At 36.6% G+C, this 12,628-nt stretch overlaps 1 protein-coding gene across 1 annotated transcript in view; it reads left to right on the forward strand.

Annotated features, from left to right (window-relative positions):
- MORC3 (MORC family CW-type zinc finger 3) overlaps positions 1–12,628 on the forward strand; it is a 52,725-nt gene that overhangs the window by 12,932 nt on the left and 27,165 nt on the right. The window contains exons 2-9 of the mRNA XM_004696940.2: positions 1,151–1,223; positions 3,041–3,173; positions 4,100–4,314; positions 4,882–5,029; positions 6,768–6,918; positions 10,187–10,315; positions 10,507–10,626; positions 11,114–11,211. Of these exons, the coding sequence (XP_004696997.2) occupies positions 1,151–1,223; positions 3,041–3,173; positions 4,100–4,314; positions 4,882–5,029; positions 6,768–6,918; positions 10,187–10,315; positions 10,507–10,626; positions 11,114–11,211 (1,067 nt within the window). The remainder of the gene's footprint in view (positions 1–1,150; positions 1,224–3,040; positions 3,174–4,099; positions 4,315–4,881; positions 5,030–6,767; positions 6,919–10,186; positions 10,316–10,506; positions 10,627–11,113; positions 11,212–12,628) is intronic.

The following is a 12,628-nucleotide window of genomic DNA, read 5'->3' on the forward strand; positions in this document are numbered from 1 at the left end:
TTCCATGCGGGCTTTGTTGCTTCTGAGCTAGATGGCTGCTTGTTTACCTTCAGGCCTTTACGACCCCAGAAGCTATATCGTTTGATAGCTGGGCACCATCAGCTTTCTTCAGCACATTTGCTTTTGCACCCGCTTTGTCTTCAGCAATTGTGTCGGGAACGTGAGCATGATGGAATGCCAGTTCAATAGAACAGAGTATTTTTGTATTGAGGGAGTACTTGAGAGGAGGCCCAATGTCCATCAGGGCAGTGGCTTTTATATAGCCTAACTGGTACCAGGAAGTCAGGGTTCTATAGGAATTTTAATTTCTGCTCCATACTTTCTCCCCTTTTGATCAGGATTTAAAAAATAGAATCTTAGGTCAAAAAGTTCAGTAATGGTAGGGAGGCACTATTAGTTAGGGAGGCACTATTATTTCTGATCTGATGGCAGAGGAGGCAGTTGTGCATGGCAATTAGCTGTCCATTCCGTGTCCTTGTCCTGGTTTTCTTTCCTCTGTTCTTGGTCAAAAGAGAGTAATTGTAACTTACATGGCCTCTTGCAAGCTTTTATGCTGGGCCTGGAAGGCCCTTTAATTGTTTATTTTTCTTTTCACATAGTAAGAGATTGTATTTATTTGTCTTTATTCTAATATGAGGGGACTTCTGAAAGTTCAAGGCAAAAGAAATTTAAAGATAATGGAATTTTCCCACAAACTTTTGGGAGCCTCCTTAGATTTCTTTATAGTTAGAATTGAGTGTTTTTAAATGAATCTTAAAAGATTTTTAGACATTCTTATTTTTCATTCAGCCTTGTACCTTTCACTTCAAAGGCAACCCCCAAACCAACCCCTCTGCCACGGAGTCCGGAGTAGTGACCCTATACAGGTTTTCAGGACTATAAATCTTTCTAGGAGTTGACCGCTCATCTTACTCCTTCAGAACACCTTGTAGTTTTGAACCACTGGCCTTGCAGTTAACTGAATTATGTGAAGAACAGCATCAAGATTGGAAGAAAACTCATTAGCAGTATAATTAAGCCAGTGTAATTCTTCCAATGGAAGAAGACTCATTAACAACCTGTAATTTCAGGGACAGAGAATTATATTGGTTTCTGTTCTTTTCAGAAGTTAAACCTGGATTAATTTATATGAATCATTGGTTTGTTTCAGCTCTGCCCGAAGTTTTTACATACAAATTCTACTAGTCACACTTGGCCATTTAGTGCAGTTGCTGAATTGATAGGTATGTAAATTGGAATTTCATATCTCTTATTTCTTATTTGTTGCTTGCAATTGTAGTTTAAAAAAAAACTTATGGAAAAATTATATACAAATGTACTTAAAAAGACAAACCAACATATCTTAAATAATAACATTATTGATAATCTAGCGTAACATCTATTCAAATCCCTGACTAGCCTTCCTTAGTACTATACGAATTTCATAGTGTCTAGGAGTTGATTTGCTAAACTCATAAGGCATTTATATTAAAAATATTTTTATTTAAGTTAATGAAAGAAATATGCCTGTTGTCAAAAGAAGGTTTTTGTGTTTCAGTAGCATAAATCTATGTATAACTTTCAGAGTGGATTCATTTTTTGTGGTATTAAAAAGAGTAATGTTAGACTTGTGTTAGTAAATTCTTGCTTTTCTGATATGGTTGATGATAGAGATAAATTCACATTTTAATAGTGTTTAGGTAAAGAAAAGAGGTAAATTAGTGACAAAATTTGTATTACAATGGGGAGCATGTTTTTGAATAGGGCATAATTATTACACATAATTATTTTTACAATTTAGACCTATGTTTGAGTGACAGATAATAAAGGAAAATTACATTAATAGAAATTCTTAGGTATACTTTAGATTCTTTATAATCAAGAAAGGGTCTTATCTTAAGTCATCAGAAAAGAGAAGGAACTATTCAGTACCTTCCTGCTCTGTGGTGGTTACAGTTTTGTAGGTGTCCCAGCTAACATGTGCTGTCGAGGTGTGGGTGGTTGTGGTACCCTGGAGTGGATCTGCTGCAGCATCACAGCTATTCGTGATCATTATTTTGTTTATGGCAGTGTAAAAGAGCTACCCAACCTGAGGTTGTTAGTAAATGTCATATTGTAGCCCTAGGTCGGGATTAGACCAATTGAACATGTATGTCATGGTCCTCTGTCAAGTAGCAGATCTTTTAAATGTAGACTGCCTGATGAAAGGGTAGTGTGAGAACCATTATTTATATTAATATAAAGACTTCAAAATATACCTCAAAAGGTATTTTCAGTCATTTACCGCCACTGTCATTGAGTTGGTGCTGATTCATAGTTACCTTCATAGGACAGAGAAGTCTGCCCCTTTGGGATTTTTGAGGTTGTAGATCTTTACCAGATTGGACAGCCTTCTCTTTCTCCCTCTTTATAGGTTTAGGGATATTTAAATGGATCTTCCATGGTCCACACATTGATTATATCAAGACTACTTTTCAATTTTTTTTCTTTCTTTTTTCTTTTTTTGTGTTCCTTCATACTTGCTTATTCTGAGAGAAAACAAGTATGCTAAATGAGGATGGTAAAATTAGGGGAGGATACAGAGATAATAATAGAAGAGTAAAAAACCTGCAGACACTTTGGTTGTATTTCAAAGGACCACAGTTTGCAGACATGAAGAAGGTAAATCTTCATCTTCGTAGCAGTAGACTGTTGTGTACCTTCCATGTCAACTTTCCTTTATGACAGCTAGGCAGGTTTGTTGGGCAGAAGAGACCTTTCTTTCACCGTTCTCCCTTTACACTTTTTTAATATAGTAGATAATCAGCTTAGCTCATCATATAGCATACGGAAGGCTTTGGGAAAGGGCTAATTGTGTAATAGCCTTTGAATGATTATGTAACAGGATACAGTTACAGGTTTTTAAATCTTTTTTTAAGTTTTTAAATCTTAAAGAGTCCTTAATAATTTCAGCTTATAAAATTCTTTAAGGTGTTCTCTTGAATGTAAAAGGATTCTTTGGAACTAATTGCTTTTCTTTAAATCAAAATCAAAATTTCTTAGAAAAACTTCTATTTCCTAGATAATGCGTATGATCCTGATGTGAATGCTAAACAGATATGGATTGACAAGACAGTAATAAATGGCCGTATATGCTTGACATTCACCGATAATGGGAATGGTATGACTTCCGATAAATTACATAAAATGTTAAGGTATGTAAAACTGTTATACTTTTAAAAATGCTTGCTTTTACCTTAGTCAAGGTTTGCATGTGTTCTACGTGTTCCTTTGTTTTTTAAAAACACTCATTGCTATACCTAAAGGGTGATCTATTCTCTAAGAAACAACTCCATTATTTGCTAGTGTTGCATTAGTACATAGTAGGTGATTGTCACCATTCTTGTAGCCCTTGCATTATGTTTGACTTGTTTTAAATTCCATCATTCCTTTACAGATGCAGCACATTGATATCAGTTGATTGTGCTGTAGTGTAAATTAGTTATAACCAGTTTTTCTAATAAACATTATTTTTGCAGAGGGAATACTTTTAAAGAGACCCAGAAGATGAAGAGGCAGCATAAACTACAAGGCTCTAGGGTTATAGAGCAGTCTGTTAGTATGAGCCTAAAATCTGAAAAGCCAGTGTGCCTGAAACGGAAATTAAACTGTATAGTATAGGTAGAGGGTGGAGGGAGAGTTTGGAAGCCAAGGGTACTTACTGTCCCTCAGATATTTCTTATGCTGCCAAAAAGTCAAGTAAAAACCATAGGCAATTAGGCCACACAGTAGGTATGTGTACAACAAGGAAATTATTCACACTTAGAGAAAGATAGATGAGGCAAAATCTCACGTTCTCTAGATTTCAAATGATTACCTAGCCCGTTAGCTACGGTTTGTCAGGCAACAAGATACTGTGTTAGGACATGTAATCTTTATGTCCCTACCATGTAGATTTGATGATTTTTCATGTCAGAGATTGGAAACACATCCAGATAGATTAACTTTTCCAAGATGGTTCACAGGTTGCATGAGACCAGCATTTCAGCCCAGGCTTTTTTCTTGCCATTATGGTTAAAAAAAGGCAAACAACCCACCAAACTAAAGCATATGCCTGACAGTTACCTTTTTTTCTTTTTAGCTTTGGCTTCAGTGACAAAGTCACCATGAATGGTCATGTCCCAGTTGGATTGTATGGAAATGGCTTCAAATCGGGTTCTATGCGATTGGGAAAAGATGCCATTGTTTTCACCAAAAATGGAGAAAGCATGAGCGTGGGTTTCTTGTCTCAGACCTACTTGGAAGTAATTAAAGCAGAGCATGTTGTTGTCCCAATAGTGGCATTCAACAATCACCATATCCTTTTGGTTTTGCAAAGAAACTAGAAAAGGTGAAATGCTGGCCATTTGATCCTCCTGCTTTCCTCTTAACCCTTGTGTGTGTTTGCTTGCTTAGCCACACCTTCTATCCCAGCCCTAGCCTGTGTCAGCTAGCTGGATTTACCCTCACCGGGGAAGCTACATGGTTGTTCCTTTTATTCAAAGTAGAATTTTGACTCCAAAGTGCTTACCTTAAAGTAGCTCTATTTTATGTTGAATCTCCCACAGTGCTTCTCTTGATTTCAGGCTTATTGTAGTCTAGAAAATTTTTTTCTGGCTGGAAAAGTTAACTAGTGACCATGAAAGCAAGGTATATTTAGGAAAATGCCTTCTGTATAAATAGCATTCAAATATTGAGAACTATTAAATTAGGAATAATCATAAGCTTACCAGTGCTTTATCCTTTGCGATTCATTTAAAGTTGAACTGACATTTAAAAACAAAGCAAATAATGTAGGAAATCTTTTCTTTTAATTAGAATGCCTCCATATTGTAATTGTAAAAAAAATACGTTAATAGTTTTAGTCTTTAACTAAGGATATACGACAGATGATTAATTTAACAGAATCCAAAGCAAGCCTTGCTGCAATTCTGGAACATTCTCTGTTTTCTACGGAGCAGAAATTATTGGCAGAACTCGATGCTATTATGGGAAAGAAGGGGACAAGGATCATCATCTGGAATCTTAGAAGGTAATTAATTGTAAAACTCAGCTAGTTGTTGATAAGTCGTGTGTAAAGATGATTTTCTTGTGTTCATCCAGTGTTACATAGAGCTGAAATATTTTAAAGGTTATTCATTTTGTGGCCTAGTTAATGATTTGTTTTTCCCAGGTATTTATTATAGAGTCACTTTGCTAAAAGTAAATTTCCTGTCCTTGCCATACAATGGTCTTTGTCACTTTAGTCTCTCCTTGTTCTTTTTTTTTTTGTTAAAGGGCAGAAGATAAAAGCTAGGTAAAGCAATCTTTATCCATGACTGAAAGCTAAGCATGACGTAGAGCAACCCATGTGGCACATTGGTTAAGTGCGTGGCTGCTAACTGAAAGGTTGGTGCTTTGAACCCAACCCACCTCGTGACTGCAGGAGAAACACCTGGAAATTTGTTTCCTTAAAGATTACAGTCTAGAAAACGGAGCTCTACTCCGTTACATGGAGCTGCTGCTCTGAGTTGAAATCAACTGGGTGGCACCCAGCTAAAGGAAGCATGATTTAGCACCTGAAGACGACATTTTTGTGTTGCTGAAATTTGTAATCTTTTATCTTGTGAGGATAAATTTTGTTTATGAATATAAGTTTTTAAATTTAAGATTAAGGTTGACCTGTAATATGGTGAGATAAAAGACATGGAACCACAAGAATAAAGTACACATAGTGGTGAACCTGAAATTTTTGAGTGCATTGCTAACCTCTGGGATTCTTTTTTTTCCTTGCCCCTCCTCTTCCTCATGGTATGTTATATTGTTTTAATTAAGCTTTCCGAGATCATTGTAGATTCACACGTAATTAGATGAACTAATACAGAGATTTAGTAAGTAAGAAATAATACAGAGGGGAGTGGGAGGGAGGAAAAGAGGAGCTGATCCCAAGGGTTCAATAGAAAGTAAATGTCTAGAGTAGAACAATGGAATATATGTATGAATATGTCTGATACAGTTGATGTATGGATTGTAACAAGAGTTGTCAGAGTCTCCAATAAAAAGATATTTTAATGAAAAAAAAAAGATAATAGATTTTATTTTATTTATCTATTACCCAATTCATCCCAGTGGTAATGTTTTGCAAAACTATAGTATGATGTCTCAGCCAGGATACTGACATAGCTGTAGTCAAGCTCTAGAATATTTTCACCACTGCAAGATCCCTGCTTGCTTATTTCTATAACTTTGTTATAGACTTTGCTTAGATGTCATACAAATGGAACCATGTAGTATGAATAAAACCTTTTGGGATTTGCTTTTTTCCCTCAGCTTACAAGTCCCTGGAGGTTGTTGTAGGTTATCCATAGTTCTTTTTTGTTGCTGAGTGAGCATTGCATTGTATGATGTACCACAGTTTGGTCAACCTTCTGGTTGTTTCCAGTTTTTGCCTATTGCAAATGAAGCTATGTAGACATTCCTCTATCTAGGCTTTTGTAGGGTAATAGTTTTCAGTTGTGGTATGGAGATATATGCCCAGGAGTATAATGGTTAGCTGGTAGGGTATTTGGCAGTTTCATTTTTCAAGTACCTGTTTTCCAGAGTAGCTGTACCATTTCATATTCTTACTATCTTGTATGAGTGATCTGTTTTCTCCTTGCTTTTGAATCCTCCCTTTTTCTAGCTCCATTACATGGAGTGTTTTTTTTGTTTCTTTGGTTTTTGACTACTTACAGTATTTGCTTGTTTATCTTGGTCTGAGTTAAATTTTAACTCAAAAAATTATTTTACAGCTATAAAAATGGAGCAACAGAATTTGATTTTGATAAGGATAAATATGACATCAGAATTCCTGAGGATTTAGATGACACTTCAGGGAAGAAAGGGTATAAGAAGCAAGAAAGGATGGATCAAATTGCCCCGGAGAGTGACTACTCTCTCAGGGTATGTATTCAGGTTCCCTTTGCAAGTGTGAAAACCATCATCCGATGGAATTGCTAGTAGAATTTTTTTGTTATCTGCTTGGATTATAAATGCTGCTGGACTCTGTGAATCTCATAGGTGAACCAATTTACTAAGCTTTTTGTGAATGCACTGGTGGTTTTATTTGTTGAGAAACTCTTTTCTTGTAGTTTCAAGGTCATTGGGTCTAATAGTGCTTGTTCTTTTACTTGGTGGTTGAGTTGTTTGAATTGCAAGTACTGGAATCAGTATATAATTGTGTGATAAATATATTTGTGATACTGTTACCAGCTGTCAGGGGGTCTGGGAGAGCCTTTCACTGTTTTAGCCAGAGACAGACCAACTTGATTTTAAGTTTAGTCTGAGCACTGACCGAAGGAAACAGTTGGGTTTGTTGCCTCTGAACTACTTCAAACGTAAGTCAAAATCAAGCAAAGTATATACCTTAAACTATTTGACAAGGAACAAGCTTTGCAATACTTCCAGGAGGTATTTAACAGGTTTACATTGATAAGAGGATTTTAAAGTAATGCGACAAAAGGGAACAAGTTTTGCAGGAAAACTGTTTACATTTTCCCAAGAGATTATCAGACCATTATTGATACCTTTAGTGTAACCCCAAAGGTATCGAAATGGCCCTGCTTTGCCTTTCCTGAATTAGAGCATCCTTGAATGATTAACACGGTTTGCACAAGCCCAGGCCTTGAATAATTAACACCTTTAAAAGGAAATTTTTTTTTAATATAGGGGAGAGGGGTGTTACACTGTGGTCTCTTTTAACAAACTAAATCTCAACCCACCAAATCCCAGACTATGTTACATTTCCAGTGTTTGATTAATAGAAGTCTAACTCTTTCACCCCTCTATCAATATGACCTTAGAAATGATTTTATCTTTTAGACTAAAGGACTTGAGTTTCTTGGTCACTTAGTGAAAATGTGATACTAATATTTCACTTTATTTTATGTCCTAAAATTACTCTGTAATTAAAAGCTGAGGATATATTTGGCATTACAAGTTTGGCATATGCATTTTTCTGAGGTCCTGGCAATTACAGTGACAAGTATTTGCTGTTCTCAAACTACTCAGTGTGTTCTTCTTGCTTGATGCTTAGCTACTAAGAAAATCTCCCTCAAATATGAAACTGGTTCAAAGGGGGCCAGAGCAGATGACAGGTTTTTAGTCCACTGTGAAGTGTAGAAAAGGACTCCTGGTGGCGTAGTGGTTGGTTATGCATTGGGCTGTGATCTGAAAGGTCAGCATTTTGAAGCTACCGTGCTGCTCATCAGGCTAAAGATGAGGCTTTCTACTCCCATAAATAATTGTAGTTGCGGAAATTCACAGAGGAAGTTCTATCCTGTCCTATAGGCTTCTGTTGCACGGCAATGAGTTAGTTAAGGAAGCACAGAGTATTTTAAGATTAATGAATTTGAGAAATAACAAAGTACCCTTCTTTTGAAATCAGGAAAATAAGAAAAATGTTTAGATCTTAGTTTTGTGTTGAACCTTTCTCCTATTGTGTTAGTCCAGGTGGACTAGAGAAACAAATTCATAGACACTCATGTGTATAAGAGGGGCTTTGTATAAAAGTGTAATTGTATATTAAGAAAACGTCCCAACCCGGTCCAAATCAAGTCCGTAAGTCCTATATTAGCCCATGTGTCCATACCAGTCTGTAAATTCTTCTTCAGACTCATGCAATGATGCCAAGTGCAGGAAGATCACAGACCAGTGGGTGGAAAATATTGTGCATCCAGTGGCTGTGGAAGCATCTTAGTGCTGGTATGGATCTCCACGTGGCTCCTCCAGCTCCAAGGCTCTGGCTGCCATCACCATAGCTCATGTGGCTTGTCAACAGGAATGTCTTCCAGGGAGGCGGAGCATAGAAGAGTGTATCTGGCCTCCAGTGAGCTATTTATCTCCTAAGTGACTCCAAATGAGGTCATCAAGCTGGATAGGCTAAACTCCACCTCTTCACTTTTAATAGTCTCAAGTTGTAACTTGAGTGTAACTAATACACTTATTCTTTCTGAGTTGTTAAAATGTATTTCCTGCAGAATGCTCTGATAACATTGAGGCAGCGCCAGAAAAATAATAATTTAACAATTAAGATTGGTCAAACTATTAAGGTATCGCCTTTAGTAAGAGTTAAAAACATTCTAATGCCTATTGATTGTACCAACTATTTTTAAAAACATGCTCTTTACTCAGTATAAGACTTGGTGCATTATTTAAATCTTTTTCTTGAACAAGTGTGTATAATCTCTTCTGCTCATATTAGATAATTCTGATTATTTTTATATAATGAAATTCATGAAAAAATAGCGCTCTCCCCTGAAAAAAAAATAAATAAAGTTCATCATTTTTGCTTTGAGGTAGTTTATTGTGCCAACCTGGCTGTTGAACACATGTGGGGTTAATTGAAGGGTGGAGGGATAAATAGCTCAGTGAGCCTCGCCTTTCAAGTTCTCTGGTCTCTTGCTTTCTGATGGTTGGACCAGGGTACAGCCAGTTCCCTGCTTTAGCTGGCAAGGCGTACTTCCTGCAAGATGTGGACCTACCCTGATACAGCCCTGGGTGCTGGAGCAGCCGTGTGGAGACCCCTACCAGCGCTGAGATGCTTACACATTCACTGATTCAACTTTCCTGCAGTTGGCATCATTGCATTTGTTTTGTGAGATGGAGGAGGAATTTGGTGATTGGTGTTGGACATATGGGTTAATGGCTTAATGTTGGACTTGTGAGCTTGGGTAGCACTGGGTTGGGATGTTTTCATGATGTGCACTTAACCTTTATATAAAGCTCTCTCAAAAAACAAAAAACAGAAAAGCTCTCTCTTACACATGAGTTTCTGTGGATTTGTTTTTATAAATATCCAGACTAACATGGCTTTTTAAAGTAGAATAATATATGTGCTCAATAGAAAAGTCTAAAAACTGTAATGCTTTTGCATATACATTTTAAAAAATTGAGATTGTGATGTGCATACTGTTTTATAACCTTTTTCATTCAGTAATATATCAACAAATAGATTTGTTATCTGCGTCATGTTTATCGTATTGAATTTATCTTTAGGAGAAAATAATTAACTCAGAATACTGAATACAACTTCATAGTCTACTTTATTTTAAAAAAGAGATTGGGTTCTTTATGAAGCTGGGGTTATTTCTTTTTGTTGAAATTTCTGGCTAGTTTTGAACACATCTGTTGATATTTGGAAAGGACAAATATTGTTGTTTTGTCTTTGCAGGCCTACTGCAGTATATTATATCTAAAGCCAAGAATGCAGATTGTCTTACGTGGCCAGAAAGTGAAAACACAGCTAGTTTCGAAGAGTCTTGCTTACATTGAACGAGATGTTTATCGGCCCAAGTTCTTGGTATCCTTTGTTTGGTATTGCTTTAGTGGTGCACCAGTAGCTCAGGCTGACTCCCCTGGCCTCCCCTAACAATGGGTTCTTATTCCACAAGTCTGTCATTCTTTATGTACTTTGGACTTAGTCAATTTTGAAATAGAAAATATGTGTTGAAAGGGAAGTGGTATGTTCAGAATTTTCCTTAACATTTTAAGACTAGAACAGTGAGAATTACATTTGGATTCAACTGCAGAAATAAAGATCATTATGGGATTATGATGTATCACAGGAATAGACTTATCAAAGCTTATGAAAAAGTTGGATGCCAGCTAAGGGTAAGCCTTTTATTTGAAAAGATGTGTATATTTTACAAAAGATGTATATAATGAGGTCAAATGTAGAATCATTGTACTTTTTGCCTATATAAATAGCAACGTTTACCTTGTAAATTTAGGAAATACAATGTATCAGATCCTTTACTGGACACCATGGATGTTAAGATGGATTCATTGTGGTTTTTATCCTCTAAGAAATTACATCTTAGTATATGTAGTCTCTTTTCCCTTTTTTAAAGTTGGAGTGATAATAGTTGCTTAAATGGATATTTGTTAATCGGGAATGTTTTTTGAGGGAGATCTTAGTATATTTTGGTGTTAACTCCCATAAGAGATTCTTTCTAGACTTTCTAAATTTCAGGAGATACTTAATCATTTGAAATAAAATAGAATAAAATATCTTATAGGAATTATACATTTTTATGTGTTATTTTGTGCATCATATCTTGTGCTTAAAATGCATCTTTTTACTGTGTTTGGTTTTCAGGCAAATAACATGGGTGTTGGAGTAGTTGGAATTATAGAGTGTAATTTCCTAAAGCCAACTCATAATAAACAAGATTTTGACTATACTAATGAATATAGGTATGTTCTTATATGCCCTGTTGACTTAATTTTAAAATTACTTTGGAAATACTTTCATAAGTTTTCTAAGTTTAGTTTTTTGCTGTCTTGTGGATATTTTTATGTTTTTTGTCTTTGTTTTAAATAATCAATTTATTAGGGGCTCATACAACTCATCACAATCCGTACATACATCATTTGTGTCCAGCACATTAGTACATATGTTGACTTCATCATTCTCACAACACCCGCTTTCCACTTGAGCCCTTGGTGTCAGCTCCTCATTTTTCCCCCTCCCTGCTCCCTATCTTTATTTTTTAATTATGAAAACAGTACACCTATTCTTCACTTACTGACATGGTTAAATTCCAAAGACCAGATTAGGTGAAAACTGGCATTATGTGGTAATAGAGGATGAACACATCATCTGACTGCCAAATTGCATCTCTCGTTATGTAACTGCAAACCACCAAGCTTCATGGCCCAGCGAAGTTGACCCATGCCTTCTCTGTCACAGCCAGCATCACTCTCAGCTTGCACTAGGGTTTCTTACTGCTGTTTTTGACCCTTGTTTGTTGTCGTGGTGGTGAGGAAATAGTAAGGTTTCTATTGCAGTAAAAATAAAATGTCAGATGAGGTAGAGATGTGAGGAGTGCTATATAATAGAACTGTCAGAAATGGGTGAGTAATGAGCTTGCATAGAAACCACATTTAACCCTTTACCTCCTTCCATCCTAAGGTATTGCTTCTACTCCATCACAAATTTTGTTTTCCACACTGTCTTTAGTAAGGATTTATTGGGATGCATGTAATGTAGAATAAGTTCCTGATTTCTTGATGTATAAGCATTTTTTGGTATAAACAAACTTTGTTCTAGGTTAGGAACTTAAGATAGTTTATAGTTGTATTAGTCTAGGTACTTTGGAGAAACAAATCCATAGCAACTCACGTATAAGAGAGAGTTTTATGCAGAGAAAATGTGCATCACGAAAACATCCCAACCCAATGCTGCCCAAGCCCACAAGTCCAACATTAACCCATACCCAACACGTCCACAAAGTCCTTCACCTCACAAAACAGAGGCAATAATACCGACTACAGGAGGAAAGCTGAGTCAGTGAACGTGTAAGCATCTCAGCACTGGCAGGGGTCTCCACATGGCTGCTCCAGCACCCAGGGCTGCATCGGGATAGATCCATGCGGCTTCTCCTTGGGGATGTCTTGTAGGAAATCCATCTTGCAAGCTGAAGCAAGGAACTGCTAAGGCAGCTGCACCCGATGCAACCATCACAAAACAAGAGACCCGAGCACTAGAAAGGCGAAGCTTCACCACCCATTTATCCCTCCACCTTTCAACCAGCACCACATGTGATTATCGGCCAGGCTGGCACAATTAACTAACTCAGTAGTCCTCCAGAAACAATACTGCTTTGAAAAC

This window comes from Echinops telfairi, unplaced genomic scaffold (genome assembly GCF_000313985.2).
Source record: "Echinops telfairi isolate 266 unplaced genomic scaffold, ASM31398v2 ScPeMD7_7469;HRSCAF=8507_0, whole genome shotgun sequence".
Taxonomy (NCBI): domain Eukaryota; kingdom Metazoa; phylum Chordata; class Mammalia; order Afrosoricida; family Tenrecidae; genus Echinops; species Echinops telfairi.